The following is a 24,815-nucleotide window of genomic DNA, read 5'->3' as shown; positions in this document are numbered from 1 at the left end:
ATCATATATTCTGTTGTCAAACTCCTGCGACTAAATGTCTTTAGGAATAGCCTAGAGTAAAAATAATACATAATTGTTCTTATGCAGTAAAAAAGCTTTAATATAGCTGAAATAGGTTCAGAAGGTTCAAATTAAAAAATTTTTTTTTAAATTTTGAGGAGAAAGTGAGATTTTAATTTATTAGCATTTTTTATATTAATAATAAAATATTTAAAGGCTTTTTAGTAAAAGTTATAAAACTTTATATGTTGAATATTTGTGAAGAAAAAAGCTTATTACAGAACTTTTAGAAACTCAAACTACCATTTTTTAAATTAAAACAACATACTTTAAATAAAAGCCAAAAAAATCAGATGGTCAATCACAAAAACATTAACAATTTTTAAGTAACAATGCATTTTTTTTTACCTCGTACGGGCGGGATTACAGTCAAGGACCTTATCGACTTGATGTACTGTCTAGGTCCTGGTCCAGCAATACAGGAGGACTAAGGGTGACTTATACGTACCCTTCTATGTCCAAACACCAGGGATATTAGGTTAGGTAACATCCAACAGACAACCAACTCTCTGTGATGCACGACCTTTGTCTGAGAAGTCCCAACTGTGCATGGTAACGAGTTGCGCCTGTTTAGGGACAAGGCATTCCCCCCACTCTAACTATTTATGTCGCGCATGTGACATAGCAGCAGTAGGAACCATTTTTAACGCGGTGTTGGACCGAGATTCGAACCTATCACCTTCCCAACGACGAACGGATGCGCTACGTGTTGAGCCACGGTCGCGGGTTTAACAATGCATTTACTATTCACCATTATTTAGAAGCATGAACGAAAACTTAGTATTATGTATGTGGATTCAAAATGACTTAAATATTAGAATGTTTTATTATTTTACTAGCGGATGCGTCTTAGCATCTAGAGGCTTTGTACTCGAGGGGTTAGGAAAGGATGGAAAAATAGGCTAAAACATTAAAAAAATCTAAAATAGCCAAAAAAGAACTATGTCAAGCTTACCGAGACTGGAGGAATTAACCAGTTCAGTAGTTATAAGATCTTTATCTTCAGACTACTTTATATGTTTTATAGGATAATAAATAATTGATTATAGTGAACTTTTGAGTTGTAATGCTGTTTCAGAAAATACCAAAAAAGTTTTAAATCTTTAAGACAACTTTAACATGTCTACAAAGAAGATAGAAACAAGTAGAAAAACTAAATAAATTGTATGGTGAAAATGAAAGTTTGCAAGCAACTAACTCATTATACCAACTCCACAACTTAACAAATTGTATCTACGGCAGTTTTTACAAAACTACTACACATTTTCAGCAGACCTGCCTTTTTTGAAATAGCATCTAGCTTTGAAAGAAAACGAAGTAGCGGGTTCCGTCGTATTTTCACAGAAGCTTTTCTCATGTTTCTAGCCCCTGTGGGGAGCTCTATCCCTGCGGGGCAATCATATCAATCTACCTAACATATCAAAAGCTACTTGGAAATTTCTTTCCATGATCCCCTTTTTGTTAACATTACAGAATGAGGAAGACAATATCCATAAAAGCGAAGCTCTAAAATCAGGATGAAGGACAAACATATAAAAACGTTTGAAGAGCGTCAGAGACCTTAATAAACAGAACATCAATTTATATACTAATTAATAGTTGCAAAATTGCGTAAATACACTAAAGGACATACTTTCAATTTTATGATTTAATAATCGATATGTATCTTTATAATATTGTACTTTGTTGTCCAAGAAAATCATTATTCCAAAAATCAGATGAATAGGATAATTAATAAATTATATCATACAAAAAGTTGTTGCCAAAAAGTTTTAAAAAATCAGCATGTTAAAAATGGACGTATGTATTTCTTGGTAAGGATTGTATAATGGCTACGCTTCCTAAATCGTACCTAACTGTTATAGGAATGATCATAAAAAAATAAATATGTTAAAGTGTTAGAACACCGTAATGCCGGAAAAGGCGCGGAATAAAAGTTTTCTTGTTCAGCCACCAAGCTGTGGGTTAATAATTTCCCTTTATAGAATTATTCAGTTTCCTAATTAATACCAGTATACCACCTCCCGAACCTAGCTTTATATTCTATGTTTGTCAATATCTTGAATAAGGACAGAAGATAATACTTAGGGAAGTTTTGTTTTGGTTTAATTTTTCTTGGGGGTGGGGGGGGGGGGAAGGCTTTGACTACTTTTGCTAATAGGGCTGTCTTTCGCCTACCTATTTTCAAAAAAAAGTGGGAAGAGGAATAGAGTTTTAAAAATCTTCATGAAAAATAGCATAAAACACCTTGTAAGCAGGTTCCAATAGTTGAGCGGTTAGCGAGATCTTAAGCTTTACCAGGAAGGGGACTCGGACAGATAATATACTACTTTGTATTAAAGTTTTGAGAACTTAAATATAGTTTTGGGCTTGAAGCTAGTTAATAAATTTTGGTACTTTTTAAATTTATATTAAACACTTTCTTAATGTCAAAACTACAAAATTATAACATTATTTCCAGTACCAGAACCGATTCTCAGCCGTACAAAAAAATCACTTATAGCATCGTATTACAGACAATTTTCCACAATTATCAAAATAAAAAATTATGAATTACATGCTCCGCAGAAAGCTGTCTATAAGATGATGCGATAAATAAATATTCTTTGATTAAAAAAGAATAAGGGTACATTATTCAGAGTCCAAAACTTTTACAAATAAATTGTTTCAGGTTTTTAAACTAATTTGAATGAAAAAGGATATTATGATCAAATTAAATGAACGCACACTTGCTTTTTGCAAATTGTATTTTTTCATCAGGAATAATGTAAACCTTTCTGGAAACAAAATAATTATTGAGCATATTTCAATCATTCTATTAGTTTCCAATTTATTTGTTTGATGTTTTCTGTAATAGTTTACTAACATATATAAAAAAGCATGGAGCGTGCCAACTCTATAGTCATTGTAAAAAAGTTAGTACGACCATATATTTTATATTCTATAGATTTCAAGCTATATTCTTATTGAAATTTTGTTTGATTCTTCTATTGTAAAAGTTTTTAAACAGACAGACAAACAAACAGATCAAAGAAGATACAACATCATATTTCTGTAAATTCAAGATTTTTAAAAGTCAAAAAGTAAACAATATTTGATTGACTATCATTAAAATTCTGATTTTAACAATTTATTAATGAAAGTCCTTTTGTACTTCTGTAATCAAGTTTTTAAATAATTTCCGGATTGGGTAAATGCATTTAATAATCATTAAAGGTGTCCATTCTTTGAAATATTTTCTTATTTAGTACATAATTAAAAAAACACATTTTAATATAAATTCTATTTTAGAATAAACCAAGGGCCTCTAGAGGTCTCTAGGGGCGTAGTCGCTAGTCCTTTATACTAAAGTAACAGAATGTCTGTTTGTCTGTGTGTTTGTGTGTCTGTTTGTACCGAAGGATCTCGCTAACCGCTGAACCGATCAGGTTCTACTTAACAGGGTAGCTTCTCATAGGTCCCGGGAAGGTTTATATCTATTTTCTTGGGGGTTGGGACACCCCCAACTCCCCCCAAAAATAAAAATACCCCCCCCCCAAAAAAAAAATAAATTTAAAAAAATTAAATTTTTTTAATACTAAAGTAGTACGATTTTTGTCTGTATCTAAGATTTTGATAACCACTGAACCGAAGCATTACATAGGTCCCTGAAAGGTTTGAGGCTATTTTTAAGATTTAAGTCTTCAAATGTTTTTTAATTTTTTTTTTACAACACCCTTAGGTCCTAGGGGCGCAGTCGATAGTTTACTTTAAAGCACTTAGTCCAACTGGATCATTCTAGAGAAAAATTAAAGTAGAAGAATATATTAGCTCATAAACAGCCGCACATTGATATAGTTTACATTCAGGTTTTGCAGTAAATTGTAAAAATCAAAAAAGAATTGTCCAATGGGTGTTAATTTACAGAACCTCGCTAATTAAAATTATCCCGTGCTTTAATATTTAAAATTAAATTTGTTGCATTTTGTAAACATATTTACAGTCTAATATTAGACCAGTCTTTTATACCCAAACTTTAATTCATAATTTGTAAGCCCCAAAATACGTTTCACTTTACATTCTGAAAGTATTGCTTATATAACATTTAATTTCCTGAAAGCTTATAAATAGCATAATTAGCTATGCAGTTTATTTAAGGACTACATAGGACAATGGATTTATCATTACTTGTTTCTAGCAACAGATTTTCATGTTCGAAGTGTAATTCGAAGCGGGCTAAAATAACGATACCCCCCATCCAACCCCAAAAAGGTAACCAAATACATTTTAGAGACCTATAGCTTTATTTAAAAGGGACTCATATACTTATTTATAGCCATCTAGCTTTTTCAAATACTTAGATAACATGAACTTAGAGGGGGTGGGGGCAGGAGCTTAAACTTTTCTCATAAGTCCCCAATAACAAAGATTATTAGGTTACAACAACTGATTAAGATACCGTTTTTATTTATTACTATGCTGCTCAACAATTAATTAACCATGACCTTAAATTAACTCTTAATTCCTAAATGAATTGTTGCATGCATGGTTTCAGAACTGTGTTAAAAGTTTTTCAAGTTTGCTAATAATTCTAAATATATCATCCCCCAAATTCAAGGTTTATTATTTATTTTTTGCATTTTAAGTAACGAATCTACTTTTAAATCTTTCTTACCTGTCAAAAAATTGTAGATATACTATTATAATAGATGTACAATATACGTTGATATTATGATATTATGACAGGAATTTTTTTTTGTCAATTTAGGTTGCTAACATTGGCATCATTTTTAGTCAGTTCGTTCATCTAGTAGGAGGGAAGGGAATAGATAAATGGGGTGGATGGAGGGATCGTTATATTAGCCAGCTACAAGTTTCCCTTTATTATGGTACCTGCTAATCTGGCGTAAGATCCAAGTAATAATAAATCCATTCCTCCCCCAAGTTCAAGATTTATTATTTTTGCATTTTATGTTTGCCATCCTTGTTTAAAATAAGAAGAATTAATAGTTATTTATTGCATTGTATAATAGACAGCTTTCCGTGGATATTATAATGAAAAAATGTTAGATTAAAACAAGTTTTGTTATACCAAAGGGGCCGAAGTTCCGGGATAACAGATCTGGTATTAATATTATGATTCATTTTAGTAATCTATGAAAATTGCATGGAATACGATGCTATATTTAATTTTTCTGTGTGGCTGTTCTAATCCAGCGGTTATTAGTCAGTTTCGAAGCCTTACTGGAAACCAATTTACGCAATATGTAAGCCGATACAACAAAGCATATACTAAGTACTTACACAAAAAATAATTTATGTAAAAAATTTTACTAAAAATAGCAAAATATTCCCCCATTTAGTGCGGGGAAATTATGAATAGGAAAAAAATCAGGGCTCGACAGCCGCATCTCAGCCACGTTTAAGCCTCAAATTTAAACCCAAATGTGTGCAAAAATATAATTCTGAAAAGATGGATAGTCTATTTAGACATCCAGCTGATTTTCAATGTCATAATATTAAGATTTCAATGAGTCTTAACGCGGCTGGCGAGCCCTGAAAAATAACAACGATTATCATTAATGTACTGCGCTGGGTAAAGAAATAATAAACAAGCATGATACAATATATAAGTAGCAAAGAACAAACCAAGATTATGGATTGGATCGCGAAAGTGGATATTAAAAGAGTATGAGTTGAAAAAATTAATTGGAAGAGAAAAATCACGAAACCTTTCTTATATACGTCTATATTTTTAATAATCATATTTTGCAGTATGACGGTCAGAGTTAATTACATACTAGATGCTCTTTGGTATAACAAATCTTCATACAAAAATAATTTCTTTGATAACGTTTTCCCTAAAGCGTTACGGACTAAAGGACTGACTGACAAACGAAAATACAAAGTTAATTAAAGAGTAGCTAATTCGCTACTAATCAATCTAAAACATGTTTGAAAGAAATAGATGAATGCAAAAAGTTATATATTATATATTTATAGAAAATAATTATCATAGGATTTTGATATAATCTTTAGCATTAAAAGTTAAATGATAATAAAAATATACTGTTTAAAAACATTAATCTTACAAAGAAGATTTTTAGAGGAGTGAATTTGAATGATTTAATTTTGAGAGGGGTGTCTTTTGACTTAATTTAAGGACTCTTATGTGTTTTCTTCTTCTATTTTTAAGGTAATATTTTCATTTAGTTAGTATATGTTAACTGCTTTACAGGAATAGAAATTTTTTTTTATGTGGATTGTTACATGTCTACTCTCTCCATTGGACGTACTTCGTGATTGATTGACAGATTTAAACAGTTGCATATTTAGTGTAAAGGATCCCCAGGCCAGTTCCAACCGCCAGGGACAGCAGATAGTTCAGGAAGGCAAAACTTGGCATCTCTCTGAAAAAAAGATCAAATCCAAAAAATGTTGATTGAAAAAAAATATATATTATTTGTTCATATAGTGCAACTAAAATGTTATCATTATAAGTAACAAAATGTTTGTGTGTGTGTGTAGCTTAAGATCCCGCTAACCGCTTTACCAATATGGTTCTCCTTCACAGAAAAGCATCTGATATTTTCTTATTTACTTTGAGATGTAATTTGATATGAAAAGGTTCATGGATAGTTTTTGTATGTTTGTTTGTTAAAAGCGAAGCTTTTCTATAATTAGAGTCGGTCCGTCCGGCCGTACGTCTGTAACGGATATCTTTTTGTATTAATTTAGGCATGTTAGAATTGTCCTATCGATTTCAAACTTTGCATGGTGATTCCTGTAGTAGTTAGGTACGATTTAGAAAGCGTAGCAACTCTATAATCATTACCAGAATGTCCGTACGTCCATTTTAAACATGTTGATTTTTTTTTACTTTTTTAACAACACATTTTTATGTGATCTAATTATCCAATTGATCAAATTTTTTGTATACTGATTCCTGGGACAACAAAGTACAATAGCATAAGCGGAGCAACTCAATTATCAAGTCCTAAAAATGTAAGTATGTCCATAAACATTAACCTGTATCAAGCAGTTTTTCAACAAATTTACTTATAATTTTGCTTCGACTCATATACATTTATATTCTACTTATTCAGTTCTGACAAAATACAAGTGATAATGTCCGTTTGGCTTACCGTTTCAATGCTTCGCTTTTAGGGATGTTGTCATCCTTGTTTATTATATGTTTTTATTATGTCAGGTCAGATTATGTTATATTGGATATTGGGTAGCCCTGTTGTGTTAGGGACCCCCAAAAGGGATTGGGCAATAGGTACGGCATTGCTACAAAAGACCTAGATGACATGAGGTCTAACTGACAAAAGTTAAGTTAGTTTAGGTTAAAATTGTTTGATATAAATTTTTATAACTTAACTATTTTTTGTTGGATTAGGTTTTATGTCGGGTTAGGTCTTATGTTATTTAGGTCTTTTGTCGGATTAGGTATTCGGTCATTTAGGACTTTTGTTTTTAAGTTTTTTTTAATTATGTATTTTGTAAATAGGTCTTTTGTAGCAACGCCTCTTTGAATCTACCTGTTTTTGATGAGGGCTTTGATGAAGTTGATGTTCCTGGGATTGTAGGGGGGATATCTAAATTCAGCTAGCTTCTCTCCCAACCAGCCCAGGTTCTTTTCAAGTACGGGCTTAAATAAAAAGCTTAATATACTTACAATTACTTACAATGAATTTTTAAAAGATAAGCTTTTCTATAATTAAGGTATATCCGTCCATCTGTAACGGATAGTTCTTTTCAATAATTTAGATATGTTGAAAATGTTTTATAAATTTTAAACATTGCAATAGATAACTCATCCAAAATGTATTACATGGCTATTGTTGGAAGAGTGAAACTCTAAACCATGTCATGTAAAAGGCGTAATTAGAAAAATTTTTAGTAAGGGGAATTGCATGGCCCAAAAACCAGGCGCAACTCATTACCTTCCCTATAGTTAGGACATAGATGGTAAACCAAAGGGTTGGTTGTCTGCTATGTATACTGTATAGTACCACAGATATGAGGTGAAGGACCTAGAGTCTAGTATTGAGTTGAAAGGTTAAAACTATTGCCTGGGCTAACAAAACTACTACAAAATTTTATGATTTTTATTTTAATATTCATGGCTAATTTCTGTAATTTGATGTTATACATAAAATTTCAGAATGGCTGATAACCGGTTCTAATCCACCAGATATTAATCGGTTTCAAGGCCATACTGGAAAAAAGATTTACCTTGTAATGGGTGAATGTATCAAATCCATGTTTACCATGATAGGCCCCCATTCCGCTTGAGCCAACTCCTCCAAACGGCAGCTCTTCAACGCTACAAAATATATAATGAAGGCAAGGCCAACATAAAGTAACAAGAATATTAGTTATTAACACGACCAGATAGGTATGGCCGTGGTGTGACTTATTGTCTGTGTGAGATCTGTTACAGTACAAACATTCTTAGAGTTGAGACCATCGAATCAAGCAGGGATTTGTATACACTCTCTATTGAATAAGTAGAAAGGTATCAAAATAACAAAACATCGGTTAGTTATATAATAAACATACATTATAATCATTATGTCAACAGAGATGGGTTCTTAAAAGATGCCGCGTTTTTTCGACAATTTTTTAGACATTGCTTGATTGAACGAAGACGATACACAGAGTATACAACATAAGAATCCAAAATTTTAAAATTATTATTTTAGCCATTTGTATAATGTCTAATACAACTTAAATCCATTTTCGCTGCATATTTATTAATGCATCCTTTTAGATCTGTATTAGACATTATACAAATGGCGAAAATAATAATTTTGAAATTTTGAATTCTAAATTTGTATACTCTGTTAAAAACCTGATTCCATCTCGAAGATCAATGCCCCGTATGATTTTAACAGAGTATTCAACTTGAGAATTCAAAATTTTAAATTATTATTTTAGCCATTTGTATAATGTCTAACACAGCTCTAAAAAGATGCATTAATAAATATGCAGCGCAAAATGGATTTAAGTTGTATTATTTTGAATTCTTATGTTGTATACTCTGTGTTAAAATCTCATCGTCTTCATTCAATCAATCAATGTCTAAAAAATTGTCGAAAAAACGCGGCATCTTTTAAGAACCCATCTCAGGAAAGAGAATAAAGAATGCCGCTATATGCGCATGATTGGTCGTCTTTACTTCATCTGGAGTAAGGATCTTGGGAGAAATTTAACTTTGGACTTGAAGAACTAAAGCTTCCTCGAAAAAAGGGCGAGATAGTTATGTTGATATTTTGCCAGCCATATTAGTTTCATAGTTGAAAGTCGTAATCTTTTTTTAAAATCAGATAAATGTATAATGTTATGAGGGACTCATATCTATAATCATAAAATGAAAGTTTAGAATTACAAAGTTAATAGTAGCTTTCACAATATTGCGTAAAATTGTGAGCAAGCTTCCAGTCAAAAGTACTTATTAAGTCTAACTGTTCTTAATGTTGACCAAACGCATAGTATAGTTAAACGTATATTTAAAAACAGTTTGACCTAATAAGAGCAGTTGACTGGAATCTTACTCCCAACCAAGGAAATCTTCAGCAAAAAAATGGGGGGGGGGATTTTTTTGTTTTTTGAGGGATTAAGGGTGTTCTACCCCCCAAGGAAATAGCCTAAAACCTTCACAGGACCAGTAGGTATATTCCCTGAAGAGTAGAATCCGATTGGTTCAGTGGTTACCAAGATCTTAAGCTTCAGTCGGACGGACGGACAAACGGACAGACATTAAGCTACTTTGTATTATAGATTGTTCGTTTGTACATCCTTCTGATTTTAGAGCTTCGCTTTCATGGATGTTGTCATCCTTGTTATTTTATGATTACCTTAGTTGAAGAATAGTTTCATTGACAGTAAAACCTCCACTGGACGTGTTGTCCCTCAGCTTCCTAATTGACTTCTGGTTCTCAGAAAACACATACATGGCTAAATTGGGAAATATCCTGTGAAACTTTGTTACTGTTTTTATATCAACAAATATAGCTTTAAATTATCAAGCTAGATTGAAATAATTACTACATTACGATTTTTTAGTAGCTTGTAAATATTTGTGGCAAAGAAAGTCAATTAATTTTTTGTGTTCTATATTTTCTTCTTAACATTAGCTTCCCATGAAAAAGCTACCAATTGCAGAATGCAATTTCAAACTATATAACATACATAAGCAGCGTAATGACATTATAATAGTATCCGGTGTAAATAATACACCAGCTGTGACCACAGTTATTTGTGGAAAGAATGCTATCTTACCAAGAGGTTTATCTCTGCTGTTGATCAAGTCGATAGCTTCATCAATATCCTTGATGTTGATAATCGGCAAAATGGGACCGAAAATTTCTTCCTAAATATGAAAATAATTTGAACATTATATGATCAAAATATATCCAAATGTTTTCAATATGTTATTTTTCAGACTTACTAAAGCGATAATTTATTTATTATAGAGGAAAACGTGACATAAATAAAGAAAGAAAATTATTTGAAATTTTATATTCTGAAACATTAATAAAATGCGTCATGTAGTTCACTATAAGAATAAGTAATAATCTTATAGAATATACGTGGATATTTTGCCAGGGAATACATTTAGGTTGCTAACATGGACATCATTAATAGGTCAGTTCGTTCAGTCATAGGAGGAGAGGAGATGGGATGGGGTAAATTTGGGGTATCATTGTGTAAGCCAGCTGAGAGTTTCAATCCATCTATAGGTTGCAGTAAAGTGGAAGGGAGGGGGAAATAAGGGACAGGGATGGGAAGTAATGGGAAATAAGGGACAGGGATAGGAAGTAATGGGAAATAAGGGACAGGGATAGGAAGTAATGGGAAATAAGGGACAGGGATGGGAAATAATGGGTAAAATAAGGGACATGGATAGGAAGTGATGGGTAAAATAAGGGACAGGGATGGGAAGTGATGGGTAAAATAAGGGACAGGGATGGGAAGTGATGGGTAAAATAAGGGACAGGGATGGGAAGTGATGGGTAAAATAAGGGACAGGGATGGGAAGTGATAGGTAAAATATGGGACAGGGATGGGAAGTGATGGGTAAAATAAGGGACAGGAATGGGAAGTGATAGCTAAAATAAGGGACAGGGATGGGAAGTGATGGGTAAAATAAGGGACATGGATGGGAAGGGAGGGGGAAATAAGGGACAGGAATGGTAAGTGATGGGTAAAATAAATTAATAAAAGTGATTCATTTGGTAATAATAATGACAGAAGGACAGATAGACAAAAACACTCATTTACTCAGGGAGGGAGGGAGGGGACATTTAGCTATTTATTATACTAGTCCCTAAAGTTTTATAATAGCGTTTTCTTATTTGTCGGCTTATAACAATAGCGAATTTATTGAATTTTTATTAGGTTTCAACTACAAATTGTAATTTACAGAAGCTGTACTTTTATGTATCAGCATTGGTGATGTACTTCAATTTAATGGCCATTGTCTTATCCCTTTAGATCCCTGCTAAAAGTGACCTGCATGGTAGAATCCTGTAGAGTAACTCCAGTAATGACAGTTGGCTCCAGAAACTTGTTGTCAACATCAATCTTGCCACCAATAACAATATTACCCGCGGTGGACTGCAGCATACCGTTCAGTCTCTCTGCATGTCTAATGTTATAATAAATAATTGTTTATCTATACTTTGTACACTTATTGATATAAAATTGTATGCTTCAAATGAAATGCTATTCTTAAAAATATCTCATAATGTTAAAAAACAAAAAGGTTATCCAATCACTTCAATCGTTTTGAGATTAAATAGATCCCTCTCATTTAAACCAGGGAGGTAGGGGACATTGGGATGTTTATTGCACTAGTCCCTAAAGTTTTATACCTTCTCCATATATTTAAACCACTAATTGCAATCTATAGAAGAGGTAATTTTGTGTATCATCATTGAGATGATGGGCCATTATCTATTCCCTTTAGATCCCTTAATTTAAAGAGCACAAACCCTGTCCTGGACAAATACTAAACTTTCATAAAAAAAAACTTTTGGAACGACCGGTATTGATGTTCACAAGATCTTAAGAACATCACACACGCATATAATTTTCATAACGACCGGTCCTGCCGTTTAAGAGATCTTAAGTAACAGACACACACCCATATAATTTGTAATTGATTACCTTGTAGTAACAATCCTGCAATAGCAAGCAGACTCCTCAACATTGCCAGTAAACCAATCATTCAACAACTTCTTGATAACTGGGATCAGCTTTGCCTCTGTCTCCTAGACAAAACAAACAAGGATGACAACAATAAATGTAAATGTACATATAACCTAGACAACTACCTGTAACCTTTTCGTCTGCTAGAAAATTGCCTTCTGTTCTTTTGTAGCGAATTGGCTGTGTTAACATTTATGACACTATTGGATTTGGATATATATTCAAAGACCCATCTGAAAGTCAGCAAAGGGTCCACGGGGTTAGGTGCATACAGTTATTTAATCCCTTCACAAAATCCATAAGTAGCAAACATTTCAAAAAATATAAAACAAATTGATAAGGATATCCCATCAGTTAGTTGGATAAAAGGAGTCAAAGAGTAAGAGTTCTTGAAAAATTAATGTAATATACAGGGTGGGGCAAATAAGACCGGACATTTTTCAAACGACCATAGCTCCAAAACTACTTAACCAATCAGGACGTTTGACCCCACTATAAAAAGCTTAGGTAATAACCTTTTTGCCCATAAAAATCGTTGGTTGATGAAGGACATGTACTCCGAGCTGGACGCGCATATGTTCAACAAGGCGGATTCTGAGTGCGCCCGTACAATACCCTGGATTCTTGACTATGGCCTACTAAATCTGATCTCAGTCTATCTATAGATGAGATAGACTTATAAAACTTGCTGGAGTTACTCTTAGATACATAAGTAAGACACTAGAAAAGACTAGAGCTCTCTATCCCAGCTGACTTGGCCGTAGTACTCCGGCAAAGTGAAACGTGGCAGATTTTGACATGTCAAAAACGTCTAAAATCTTGAATATTTCTCGGTTCTTGACTTCAGGGACCCATATGGAACTCGTTTTAGACTATGGGTTGCGCTTAAACCCTTACCTAATCTTCATGCCATTTCCAAAAAGGTATGGAACGTTTTTATAGCTTAATTTTAACCCAAATGAGAGCCGCCGTGTCGAAGGTTAGCTTACAAGATGGGTAAATTTAGATCCTGCAGTTACTCACTCCCGAAGGAGATGTGGCCTCCCAGCAGCCCCTTTCTTTATCTAATGTACTATTGGGCCTGGGGCTACTTTGAAGCATGCAACAATAGACATGCCCATACCACACAGACCTCCCTCATGTCCATTATTAAGGACAACTTCGCCAGCTTGGACAGGGACACGGTGATCATGGACTGCGGGCGGTTCAGGGGGCGGGTAGAGTCGGTGATTGGGGCTGGCAGCGATTTTATTAAATAATTTAATAAAATCTTTAAAATTGACGATTTTATGTTCATTTGATTAAAAAATATAGTTTGTCCGGTCTTATTTGCCCCACCCTGTATATATAGAGCGATAAATAGTATATTAGTATATGTAACAATCACCCCTTTTCAAAGGCCTTCTACCGACTTTGGGTTGGGCCTTTGAGACCAGCTGAATTTTTCAAAAATGCAAATACAGACGGGTGCTTGCAAAAGAACAAAAACTAAATTGTAGACTAAAGTTAACACAAGGACACCCACGCTTTTTACTTTGCATGGGGGTAAAATGAGTGGTTCTATACGTTCAAGGGGAGTAATCTAACTAAATATTTTGAAAATCATCTATTGATCTCATAAAACTGACAATAACCCAATTACTTAAAATGAAGACCTAGTTCATTTGCCACCACATCAAGGAGAGCTGAACCCTTTGTAGAAAATAATTGAAAACAACGTAAATTCAGGCAACAAATAAATCTCGGAACATTAGAGACTTTTATTGAATTATGATTTGTTGGTATAATAAGTTGAGTGTCAACCACTAATTGTAATCTACATTAGGGGTAATTCTGTGTATTATCCTTGTGAATGTACATCAATTTATCGACCAATGTCTTATCTCATCCCATTATATCCCTGGATTAGTGGTCTGTAGGGCGGTTTACTAATCTTAAGCAATACATAAACATAAGAAGAAATAAAAAAATCTTATTTTGTTAAAGAATAACAAGAATCCAAGAAAAAGGTATAACAAACAAGCGAAATAAATCTAAACTAATATTTGGGGGGCAGATGTAAAGTTCGTAAATTGAAAAATACGTATTGGTTTCGTGATTTTTTTCAAATTAATTTTGTTGTTGGTATAAGCTGACAAGAATCACCTTGGTGCAAAGCACATAATCCGGGGCAACACAAATTTGTCCAGCGTTCATAGTTTTACCCCAGAGCAGCCGTTTGGCGGCGGTTTCCAGGTTTCTGCAGGAATCATCAATTACAGCAGGAGACTGAAATAGTAATTTATCGCATCTTATTATAAACAGCTTTCCGCAGATATAAAAATGTACAATTATATGATTAAATCCAGTTTTTAACTGGTTTTAATTTTTCTATGTGCTATTTGTCTTTGGAGGATTAAGGTACCCTCCTAAAAAATAGTAAAAAACTTTCTGTGGGCCTATAAGTAGCTTCACTGTAAATGAGACTTATATATATCTTCGGCAGTTAGCGAGATCTTTTGATACAGATAAAAGAATTATAATAGGATTAAATGCTACCTTCCCTCCAAGTTCCAAAGTACAGGGAGTAAGATTCTTACTAGCTGCAGACCTAAATTTGAAATATTCTGGCATTTTAAGGAATAAGACAATATAAGATACAATTCTACCCATCCCAAATTATGAAGTACAAAATATTGACCAACTAATCAGTAATCATGATTTAATTCAAATTTTAAAGCTATTCGTAAACTCGAGATAATGTATCTATAAAACTTTGGGGACCAGTATGATTTGCATTCCAATTACCCCACTTCATATACTGATTCTTACTTTTTTGACAGCAAATTTTTGTATGATATAATTTTCCTATTCCTCTAGTTTTTAAAATACTGATTTTTATTACAACAAGGTACAATGTTATAAGCATCTTTTAATCAAGTTCTAAAAATGTAATGTTCTCAAACTGTATCCAGTATTTACACATTTATGCAATAAATTTCAGAGATTTGCTTTATGGATGTTGTCATGCTTGTAAAAATATACTTACGCAATAATCTTTCCAACAACGGTGCTGCCAGTATAGAAGATGTAGTCAAATGGTTGTTTCAAAAGTTCTGTTGTTTCGGGTACACCCCCTTCTACAACCTTGAATCATATAATAATCATTGAATCAATGCAGGCCTCGGCACCGGCGCGTTTCAGTTTTAAATTAGGAACAGGTTTAGACATCCATATGATTTTAAAGTTACAAAACGTAAAATTCTCTAAAGATTAAAGGTTGCTGACATGTTTTAAAAGTTCTGTTGTTTCGGTTACACCCCCTTCTACAACCTTGAATATACAATAATAAGAGCTCAGCACCCGCGTTTCAGGAAAACGTTTAGACATCCATATGATTTTTAAAATTACAAAATGTTTTCTCATCTGTTGCTTTCCTACTTAAGGATGTTTTCATCCTTGTTTTATGTATTAGTCTAGGTTAAAAAAAGCAAACCTTTATGCATTCATTGTCCATGTACTTGGGTACCAGCTCTCCCAAAAGCTGAAATTAAATTTCAATAATAATATCTACCTATTAGTCTATCTGTCTTTCTAACTACCTATCTGTCTACTATCTATCTATTAGTCTACCTATCTGTCTACTATCTATCTATTAGTCTACCTATCTGTCTACTATCTATCTATTATTCTATCTATCTGTCTACTATCTATCTCTTAGTCTATCTGTCTTTCTTACTATCTATCTATTAGTCTACTTATCTGTCTACTATCTATCTATTAGTCTACTTATCTGTCTACTATCTATCTATTAGTCTATCTGTCTCTCTAACTATCTATCTATTAGTCTACCTATCTGTCTATTATCTATCTACAGTCTACCTATATGGCTACTATACAACTATTATTCTATCTATCTGTCTACTATCTATATTTCTATATTGTACCTCTGCAGTTGCAGGAGATATTTCACTTGGCTTGATGACACCACAATTTCCAGCTGCAATGGCTGGGGCAAGTGGGGCAAGACTAGTTTAGAAAAATAACATACAGTAAAAAACAAAACATTAAGTTATAGTACCAGTTGAGAACCTTTCATATAGGGGTTCTATATTCTGAGGGTAGTGAGGGGATAGACGAGACTATAATGAAACTTCCCTGTAACCAATATTTAAATCGGTTCATTAGTTAATTAAATCTTAAAATGCCTCCCCCCCCCCCCTAAAAATAATACTTTATACAATATTTATATATATAAACATTTTTAACATTTTATTAGTGGAAGACAATTGTTTTACTACTAAATAGATCATCAGTTCTAATTAAGATATATAAAATAAGAGTTAAAAAATATATGTCTTTGCATTTTGAATCCTTTAAAGAGACTAAATAATAAGCAAGAAGTAAGAAAACTTTGTTAAAAAATTGGACCCCTAGCCTAGGATTTTTCAAAATGAAAATGAAATTGAATAAATATGTGAAGATAAACCTAAAACCAAGAAAATATACACGAAATACAGCCTACTTTTTTAATATTTTCCATACCTAAGTTGTAGAGGAAAATTCCATGCTCCAATGACCAGCACAACTCCAAAGGGTTCAGGGTGGATGTAGGGCTAAAACAAGGACAATTTTACTTTTAAGTAGCAAAGCAGTAACTAGCGTTGAAAGTATATTACAAATTATTTTGTCTTGTGATGTTTAAAATAAAGGTCCAGTCGCTCAAGAGATCTTAGGGGACATACATACATACAGAATTCCTGTTACTTTTGCTGATACCTTATCCAGAAGTGTGACAAGACTTTTGGTAACAGGCTGACTAGCACTCCATTTCTTTATATTTCTAAATTGAATTAAGAATTGAAAAAACTTTTTTTTATACAATGCAATGTTTAATAAAAAATAAAATTTAAAAAGAACAGTAAACTTTAGCAGGAATAATGTATTACCAACAAGCGAAATAAATCTAAAATAATATTTGGGGAGCAGATGTAAAGGTCGTTAATTTTAATAAGCGTTGACCGCCAACGTCAGCGGAAAATTACGTATAGGTTTCGTGATTTTTTGTGAATTAATTTCGTTGTTGATATACGCTGAGCCCTTAGTTAACAAATGTTTAAACTAGAACTAACACATTAATGGCATTCCGTTGATAGAGTTGCATTTGCTGCAGGGATCTAAAGGGATAAGACAATAGCTGATAAATTGATGTACATCCCCAATAATGATACACAAAATTGCCCCTTCTGTAGATTACAATTAGTGGTTAAAAACGTTTGTACACTCAACTTAATAAACTCAAATTCATTAAAAGAGTCTAAAGTTGTTATTGAGTTAGAAAACGGTTATAAAACTTGGGGACTAGTGTATTAAATAGCACTGGGTATTTGTAACGTTGACCTCATGCAATTAAATATATCATTTCAACGATGTGTCGATATAATAGAAGCCTTTAAGTTCAACTTGAATGTATTATCAAGACTAATTAATTTACCTCAGGAGAGATATAATGTCATTTCTGATGAATTCAATTTCAGCCATAATGGTATCCTTAAATTCATATAACATTAAAATCATATTAAAACATGTCCTTAAAACTAATAGAAATAAAAATGGAAAAGAGTAAAAGTGTTGAACTATGACGTCAGAAAAAATTAACAATTAACCAATGAGAGGCCGCTGTATATTTTACCACAGTGAATACTGGCTTCTTATTTTTTCTGACGTCATAGTTAGACACTTTTACTGTTTTCATAAAAATGTTTTGTTTTTATACTTTTTTTCAAACTATCAGTAAATCAGAAGGCCACTTTAATGTTTCTTTCTTTCATGGAGAGTAAATGTCTCTCCCCCCCCCCCATAATTTATCATGAATAAGTAAAGTCCTCAATCAGGGTGCTTGAAATGTTTAAATTTACCTAATTTGTTTAAAACTAAGGTCATGTAATCAAAGAACGAAGCGGCAATTTTTGATAGATTTTTAAATTTCTGGAGGTAATATCACCACCTCTCACCCCCTTCCCCCGTTTAAGTACATAGTAGATGTAATGTAGATGTCACCTCCACCGTTCAATGATCGTTTTTAATGGTTAAATGGTTTATTCAAACAACGTGTCCTAACTTTTGTGATTAAAAAAAAAATAGCTAGTCGGTGCTTTTAGTAAGTAGAAGATGTAAAATGATCCCTAGAATTTAGATATGCAATCGGTTTTTTGTTGTAGAGCTCTTATTTTTGAAGTAATCTGATTTTTAAAAAATGGTTGGTTTTAAGGTACTAAAACGCAACAAAAAAGAAGAAAATTGACATTATGAACAAAAATAATATGATCTTTTATTTGACACCTTATTTTTTGAATTCTGTTGAGTAATTATTGAATTTGTTGAACCCCATTGAATCAAAACTTTAAACTTTTGGAGTTCGTCACAAATGGGTTATAATAAAATCACAAAAGTTAGGACACGTTCCTCATTATTATTTTTTAACATTAATACGTAATACATACTTTAAGCTTCTTTATAGATAGTTATTGTCGTGTTAAAATTGATTTAAAACATTTGCATTATGATTCTTGTCACAATTAGGTATAGATTAGAAAGCTAAATAAAAGACCTGAGCTGGTTTGTTCAAGTCAGATTTCAAGGCATCAATAATTCTATCTTCATTCTCAGCTAACATTCTAAATTATAATAGTAATTTATTGCATTGTATTTTAGACAGATTTTTTAGATATTGAAATAAAACATGATTAAGATTAAGAATTTAAGTTTTGTTAGCCTCGAGGGGCCGAAGGACAGAGCTAACAAAAATGATATTAATTTTATGATTTGTATTTAAATATTCGTGTAAAATTGTCTTTAATACTATACTACATGGTTTTTTGGTGTGGCTGAGAACTGGTTTTCATCGGTTTCGAAGCCACACCAATTGATTTATTTACAATATAAATATACTAGCGGCTTCGCCCCTAGCCTCTAGGTGCTTTGCCCCAAGAGGTTTGATCAAACTAATTTTTCGTATTTTAGATTTAAAAGAAAAATTAATTTTTTGGGGGGAGGGGTTAGTCGACCCCACTATTTCAATTTTAGTTTTAAAAAGAAAAAAAAAATTGGGGGTATTTTTCATTTTTTTTGAAGGGGGGGTTGGGGGTGTCCCATCCCCCAAGAAAATATTTATAAACCTTCCCAGGACCTATGAGCAGCTACCCTGTAAAGGAGAACCCGATCGGTTCAGCGGTTAGCGAGATCCCTTACTACAAACAGACAGACATCGTTCTACTTTCTAATATTTGACGTTTACAGATTAAATGCTAAAATATATAAGCAAAACTGGAATGGCAACAGCAAATTATAGCTTAGTTATAGAGAAGCTTCAATTAAGACATTGTGCAAAATTTTCTTATGAATTAACATACTAGAATTTAAGATAGTAGTATGCTGTTCTAAAATGCCTACTAAATTAATGATTTCAGCCAGGGGTTGCTATTCAGCCAATTAATTCCATTTAAAATTGCCGAAAATTAAATTTTATGTTGGCATAGAGTTGGCATAAAACTGTTTTTTTTTTTATGTAACTGATGAGTTTGTCCAAATCTGTCTGCTAGAATGATTCTACAGGAGGTGAGAGAATGTGCAAACAGGCGGCATTCGAAACCTTCCGTGTGTCTTTGTTTGGTATGAAAATGCAGGGTTAATCATTGTTGAGACAGAATGTTTATTGTTTTGAGTGAATGCTTTTGGTTGTGGTGTGGGGGCTTTATGATTTCTTAATGCAGGTATGTTAACTTTATCATTTTCAACCCTCCCTACATATGTATGAATTGTGTGTCCAAGCATGGCATGAGACAAAGAGTATAGATTTTGTTTATTTTATTTTATGTATATATTAATTTTTTAAAACAAAATAATGAAAAGCACAAAAAAACACATTTTTTAAAATCAGTAGATTTTTTTGTATTATTTGAGTTAAGCTATACAAAAGCCACACTAAAGATTTTTCTTTTTAAGTTATAAGCAAGCAACATCAAAGTGTTAAGGAATATAATTTTGATTTTCTTATTCAAAGTGGTTCAGAAGTATTTTTTTATTTATTTTATTGAATTAAAAATGTATTAAACTGTAACTAATTTTGTTATTATTTTTTAAAAATGATGTTGAATTGTTTTTTATGGATTATTAAAGCTCTTGACTTCTGCAAAAAGAATCACCTGGCAAAGCATTTCTATAATTTGTAATGTGCAGATAACGTCATAAATTAAACATGCGGTAGCTCAGATAACTACCGTGACAGGGAGCAAAAATGAAAGGGGTTGTGGGATAATTTTCACTTAGAATTGTTTGTCAGAATCACATTCCCCTTTTCCTGGATCTCAGCTATCAGTCATGGGTGGACATATGGCACGACGTTAAATATAGAAAAGCTTTGTTTTAAAAACCATGATTACAACAAAACTAAAACCAACTTCCATTTAATTAACTTCAATTCAATAAGAAAATTACAAAATGATTTTAAAACAGTGCAGTGTCCAATAAAAAAATGATGACATACAATACAAATGACCAATGATAGGCCGATATTCATTGTAATTGACCAATGCAATGGTAAATTGTATACTGTTCAATAACAGTTGATGCACACATTAAGAACATTACTAAAAATGTCCAAGTCTTAGTTTGAGTTGGTTAAATCTAAGCTTGATAAAAGTCTTAATATCTTCACTGGACAGCACCCAATAGAATGGAAACTCCAATAGCAGAAAATCAGTCAGGATGGACTGGAAGTAGACCAGCACAAGAGTTGAACCAAACAAGAGGTAAGAACTGTGAATGATGAGAAAGAAAGCAGCTAGGACCTTTATGTTGTTGGATTTGATTATTTGAACTACCTGTGGAGCTGGGGTATTTGGCATGTTAAGTGGAGCAACTTCATTTCTAAATATATTTCTTTTGGCTTTCCTTATCCTCATAAAAACTTCTAAACCAAGCATGAATAATAGTGCCATCATTTTTAACTGTATTGGTAGACTTTCTGTTTCTGAGCTTAATTCAACATCTAGATCTGCTTTGAATAGATACAGGTTGGCTATCTGTTGTTCACAAAGAGTTCCAAAATAATTCCAGATTATTATTTGACCAACAGCTGTCAACACAGGTATTGTTACCACCAGAGGATATGTCAGATGATCAAGAGTCAAGAACCTGTAAGTAGGGTTGGGCCGGATACATATTTGGACAGTTAACGGATACCGGATATCCGGGTGATTTTTAATACCGGATATCAGAATTTCCAACAGTACGTTTGTGTGTTCATCTATACATCTGTAAGTCCATCAATCTATCCTTATACTAAAGTAACAGGATGTCTGTTTGTCTGTCTGTGTGTTTGTGTGTCTGTGTGTTTGTACTAAAGGATCTCGCTAAGCGCTGAACCGATCTGGTAGATTCCCATAGGTCCATGGAAGGTTTATAACTATTTTGGGGGAGGGTACCACCACCCTCCCAAGAGAAATCACAATAAATCAAAAAAAATTTTCTTCTCTCGAATAGAGACTCCTACGTAACATTGCACAGAATCGTAGAATCTTGATAGAGACTCCTACGTAACATTGCAAGGTATCGTATTATTTAAAAAAAAAACATTTAAAGTGGCAATAGAGGCCTCTAGGGGCGTAGCCGCTAGTAATAATAATAAAGTGTTGCTTACTTATTGCTATAAAGTAATACGAATTTAAGAAATAATGATGGTGACTGTTTGTGTTAACAGTGATTAAATTGCCGGATATCCGGCCCAACCCTACCTGTATGGATACATTTCAAACAGAGCTCTCATTAGTTGGAATTCAAATATAGCAGTATATAAATAAGGACCATTCAACCATGGAGTCAATGTGCACATGAGCTGGCTATCCATCTCCCAGAAAGTCGTCATTTCATCTGCCAATACATGTGACACAGCCACATAGGAATATGTTGAAGCTGTATGTAACATATGCCAGGCAATTATTGACTTGGCAGCTGTAGTCATCAATGAACTCTGAGTATCAGGAACACTGTCATAATAATGGAACAACATGCCAGAAGTGCCCAGGCTAGGCACTGATAACAGTGAGTAGCTGACTATACGTATTGTCCCAGGAATCATTGGTAAGTTGATAGCAGCTAGGAATACTACAAAACTCAAAGCACAGATATATTTTTTATCCATATTTTCGTTACTGAATTCACTATTTGAAAAATATTGTAGCAATTATCTATGTATATTTATTTTCTAAATCAATAGTTCCCTGTTTCTTAACCAACTAATTATATTTTGTGCATTTAAAAAGCGATTATTGATTTGATTCTGATGAACTAATTTCGTTAAAATTAAGAGCGATATAGATATATTTTTTTTTGTTATTCTAACATCCATGTCTAAAATAATTGACTCTAGACCATTGAAGATTTGAAGATTCTTATTTTAAACGGATCGCTCTTTATATCAATTGGGCATGTTATAATTGTTTCTTAAGTTCTGACGCTGTACATGTGTTAATGTTCGTTTGTCCTACTGTTTTATATTAGAGCTTTGTTATGAATGTTTAAATTTGTTAAAAGTTTTCTTAAACATGTATGTTATTTATTTTAAGTATCTAAACAACAATGTTTCTTTGTAATATAAATTAGAGGTTTTTAATTGAAAATCAATATAATGAAAATTATTTCTCTAGCTCTATAGAATTTAAATTCAAGAAATTGCTCTTCTTTTTAGCTTTCCGTTCATAGAAATGTAAAGATTATCAAATCTATTCTTTTTTTGTTGTTATTTACAGCATAAAAATAAAATGTTTGAAATTGCAATTCTGTCTTTTTGGTGGCTACGCCTTTAATACTGTACGTAATTGTTACATGAATCACCATGCATGCAATGGTGAAAATCAATGGGACATTTTTAACATGTCTTTATCAACACTCAGTGTTACCCGATACGGACGGACACGCCATAAATGTAGACAGCCTCGCTTTATGAAAGAAGAGGGATTTGGACAATTCATAAATCTCAATGTCAAAATTTCTCCAACCCCCATTGAATTTTTTTCTATCTAATGAAATACACTTTCTGTCTATCTATTGATTAATCACACTAGCTAATAGGCTATCCATCCATCTAATATTATCTTTATCTACCTATCTAACTATCTAATCTATAAACTAACTATATATCTATCTATCTACCTGTCCATAGCTTTAAGCTGACCAATTCTCCATGCCAAAGGTTTTGTTGTCCCTTGGATAGTTTTAAACAATTTAATTAAAAGATACAGGCATAGACGTCCAAGGGTTGGGGTAGAAAGGTATCCCCCCCCCACAAGCTTTGAAATCCTCATCTACCATGGATACATATAAATCTTTTTTTTATGCCCAAAAAACTTACTAAACTCTGGTTAATCTATTGATGTAAATTTTTTTGTTACAATCGGCTACGCCCCTAGAGGCCTCTATCAGCACTAGAAGTAGTGGGAGGTTCAATTTGACCCCCATTATTTATTTAGTTAAAAAAAAAGCAAAAACATATTTAATTGGTATTTTTTGGTGAATGGTGTTGCCCTTTATCGAAAAAGCTATAAATTAACCTAGGACCTATTACACTGTAAAGGAAAACCGTATCGGTTCAGCAGTTTGCGAGATACTTCGGTACAGACAGAAACACAGAGATCATGTTACTTTAATTTATGGGAAGATTTACACTGATAAAACTAAAATTAGGAATATTATTTATGATAGAGAGTAGCTTTGCAACAAAGAAGAACATGTAATATATTTTTTTACCTTTTTTGAAGGAATTTTTTAGTCCGCTAACCAAATCAGTATAATCCATTTTTATTCCTAAAGTGTGTTTTTTATGAGAACTTTTTTGAAAGCAATTTTACCCCACTTATAGTTATCAGAATTTATTGATTAATGGCTTATTTTCTTTGTTTTTTAATGCAATTAATAGAACTTAAAAAAAATATTTAAGTTTTTTAATTAAAAAGCACAGAAAAATCTAAAATTCAAAACTTAGGTGACAACATCTAAAAAGGGTTTCAGCGCATTTTTCTTATGCTCAAATCTTCTATACTTTGCAAGAAAAAAATGGGATTTTAAGTGGTCAACTTTAGGGGGCCAGTACTCCCTCCCTGGTTAAGATATGGCCTTCAAACGTTGATTTATTCTAGTACATTTCCCCATTAGTATCTGTATCAATTTTTAGCTATATATCTCAAATTTGAAGCGTTTTGCAGCCATTCTTGCAAAAGGTAGAAGATTTGAACATAAGAAAAATGCGCTAAAACCATTTTTAGATGTTGACACCTAAGTTTTGAATTTTACATTTTACTGTGCTTTTTAAACCAAAACTGTTATATTTTGTTGTTGTTTTATAAATTGCATTAAAAAACGAATAAAATAATCCATTAATCATTAAATTCTGATAACTATAAGTGGGGTAAAATTGCTTTCAAAAAAGTTCTCATAAAAAAACATACTGTATAACCTGTAGAACCTGAAATGATAACATTAGACTAGTCCAAAAGGCTTTATAATAACGTTTCCTTATT

At 32.7% G+C, this 24,815-nt stretch overlaps 2 protein-coding genes across 2 annotated transcripts; both read right to left on the bottom strand.

The window, feature by feature from the left end:
* Window positions 1-6,014: 6,014 nt before the first annotated feature.
* Window positions 6,015-24,101, bottom strand: LOC145332358 (aldehyde dehydrogenase family 3 member A2-like). Its single transcript, XM_080177359.1, has 18 exons — window positions 24,046-24,101; window positions 23,452-23,503; window positions 18,851-18,917; window positions 17,735-17,790; window positions 17,020-17,083; window positions 16,786-16,856; window positions 16,188-16,269; window positions 15,737-15,784; window positions 15,290-15,387; window positions 14,800-14,851; window positions 14,407-14,529; window positions 12,220-12,323; window positions 11,563-11,698; window positions 10,330-10,420; window positions 9,906-10,005; window positions 8,281-8,371; window positions 7,584-7,693; window positions 6,015-6,449 (listed from the first exon to the last, which is right to left on the bottom strand). The coding sequence occupies exons 1-18, from the start codon at window positions 24,092-24,094 to the stop codon at window positions 6,356-6,358; spliced, it is 1,488 nt and encodes a 495-aa protein (XP_080033485.1). The 5' UTR covers window positions 24,095-24,101; the 3' UTR covers window positions 6,015-6,355.
* On the bottom strand, window positions 20,294-22,962 carry LOC145332284 (uncharacterized). The gene is made up of 2 exons (XM_080177240.1): window positions 22,035-22,962; window positions 20,294-21,435 (listed from the first exon to the last, which is right to left on the bottom strand). Exons 1-2 carry the CDS (start codon window positions 22,439-22,441, stop codon window positions 20,889-20,891), a joined length of 954 nt encoding a protein of 317 aa, XP_080033366.1. The 5' UTR covers window positions 22,442-22,962; the 3' UTR covers window positions 20,294-20,888.
* Window positions 24,102-24,815: the final 714 nt, after the last annotated feature.

Source organism: Acartia tonsa, chromosome 11, assembly GCF_053477335.1.
Source record: "Acartia tonsa isolate MP-2025a chromosome 11, ASM5347733v1, whole genome shotgun sequence".
Taxonomy (NCBI): domain Eukaryota; kingdom Metazoa; phylum Arthropoda; class Copepoda; order Calanoida; family Acartiidae; genus Acartia; species Acartia tonsa.
The sequence above is the reverse complement of the archived record's forward strand: the minus strand, read 5'-3'. Positions and strand labels throughout refer to the sequence as shown.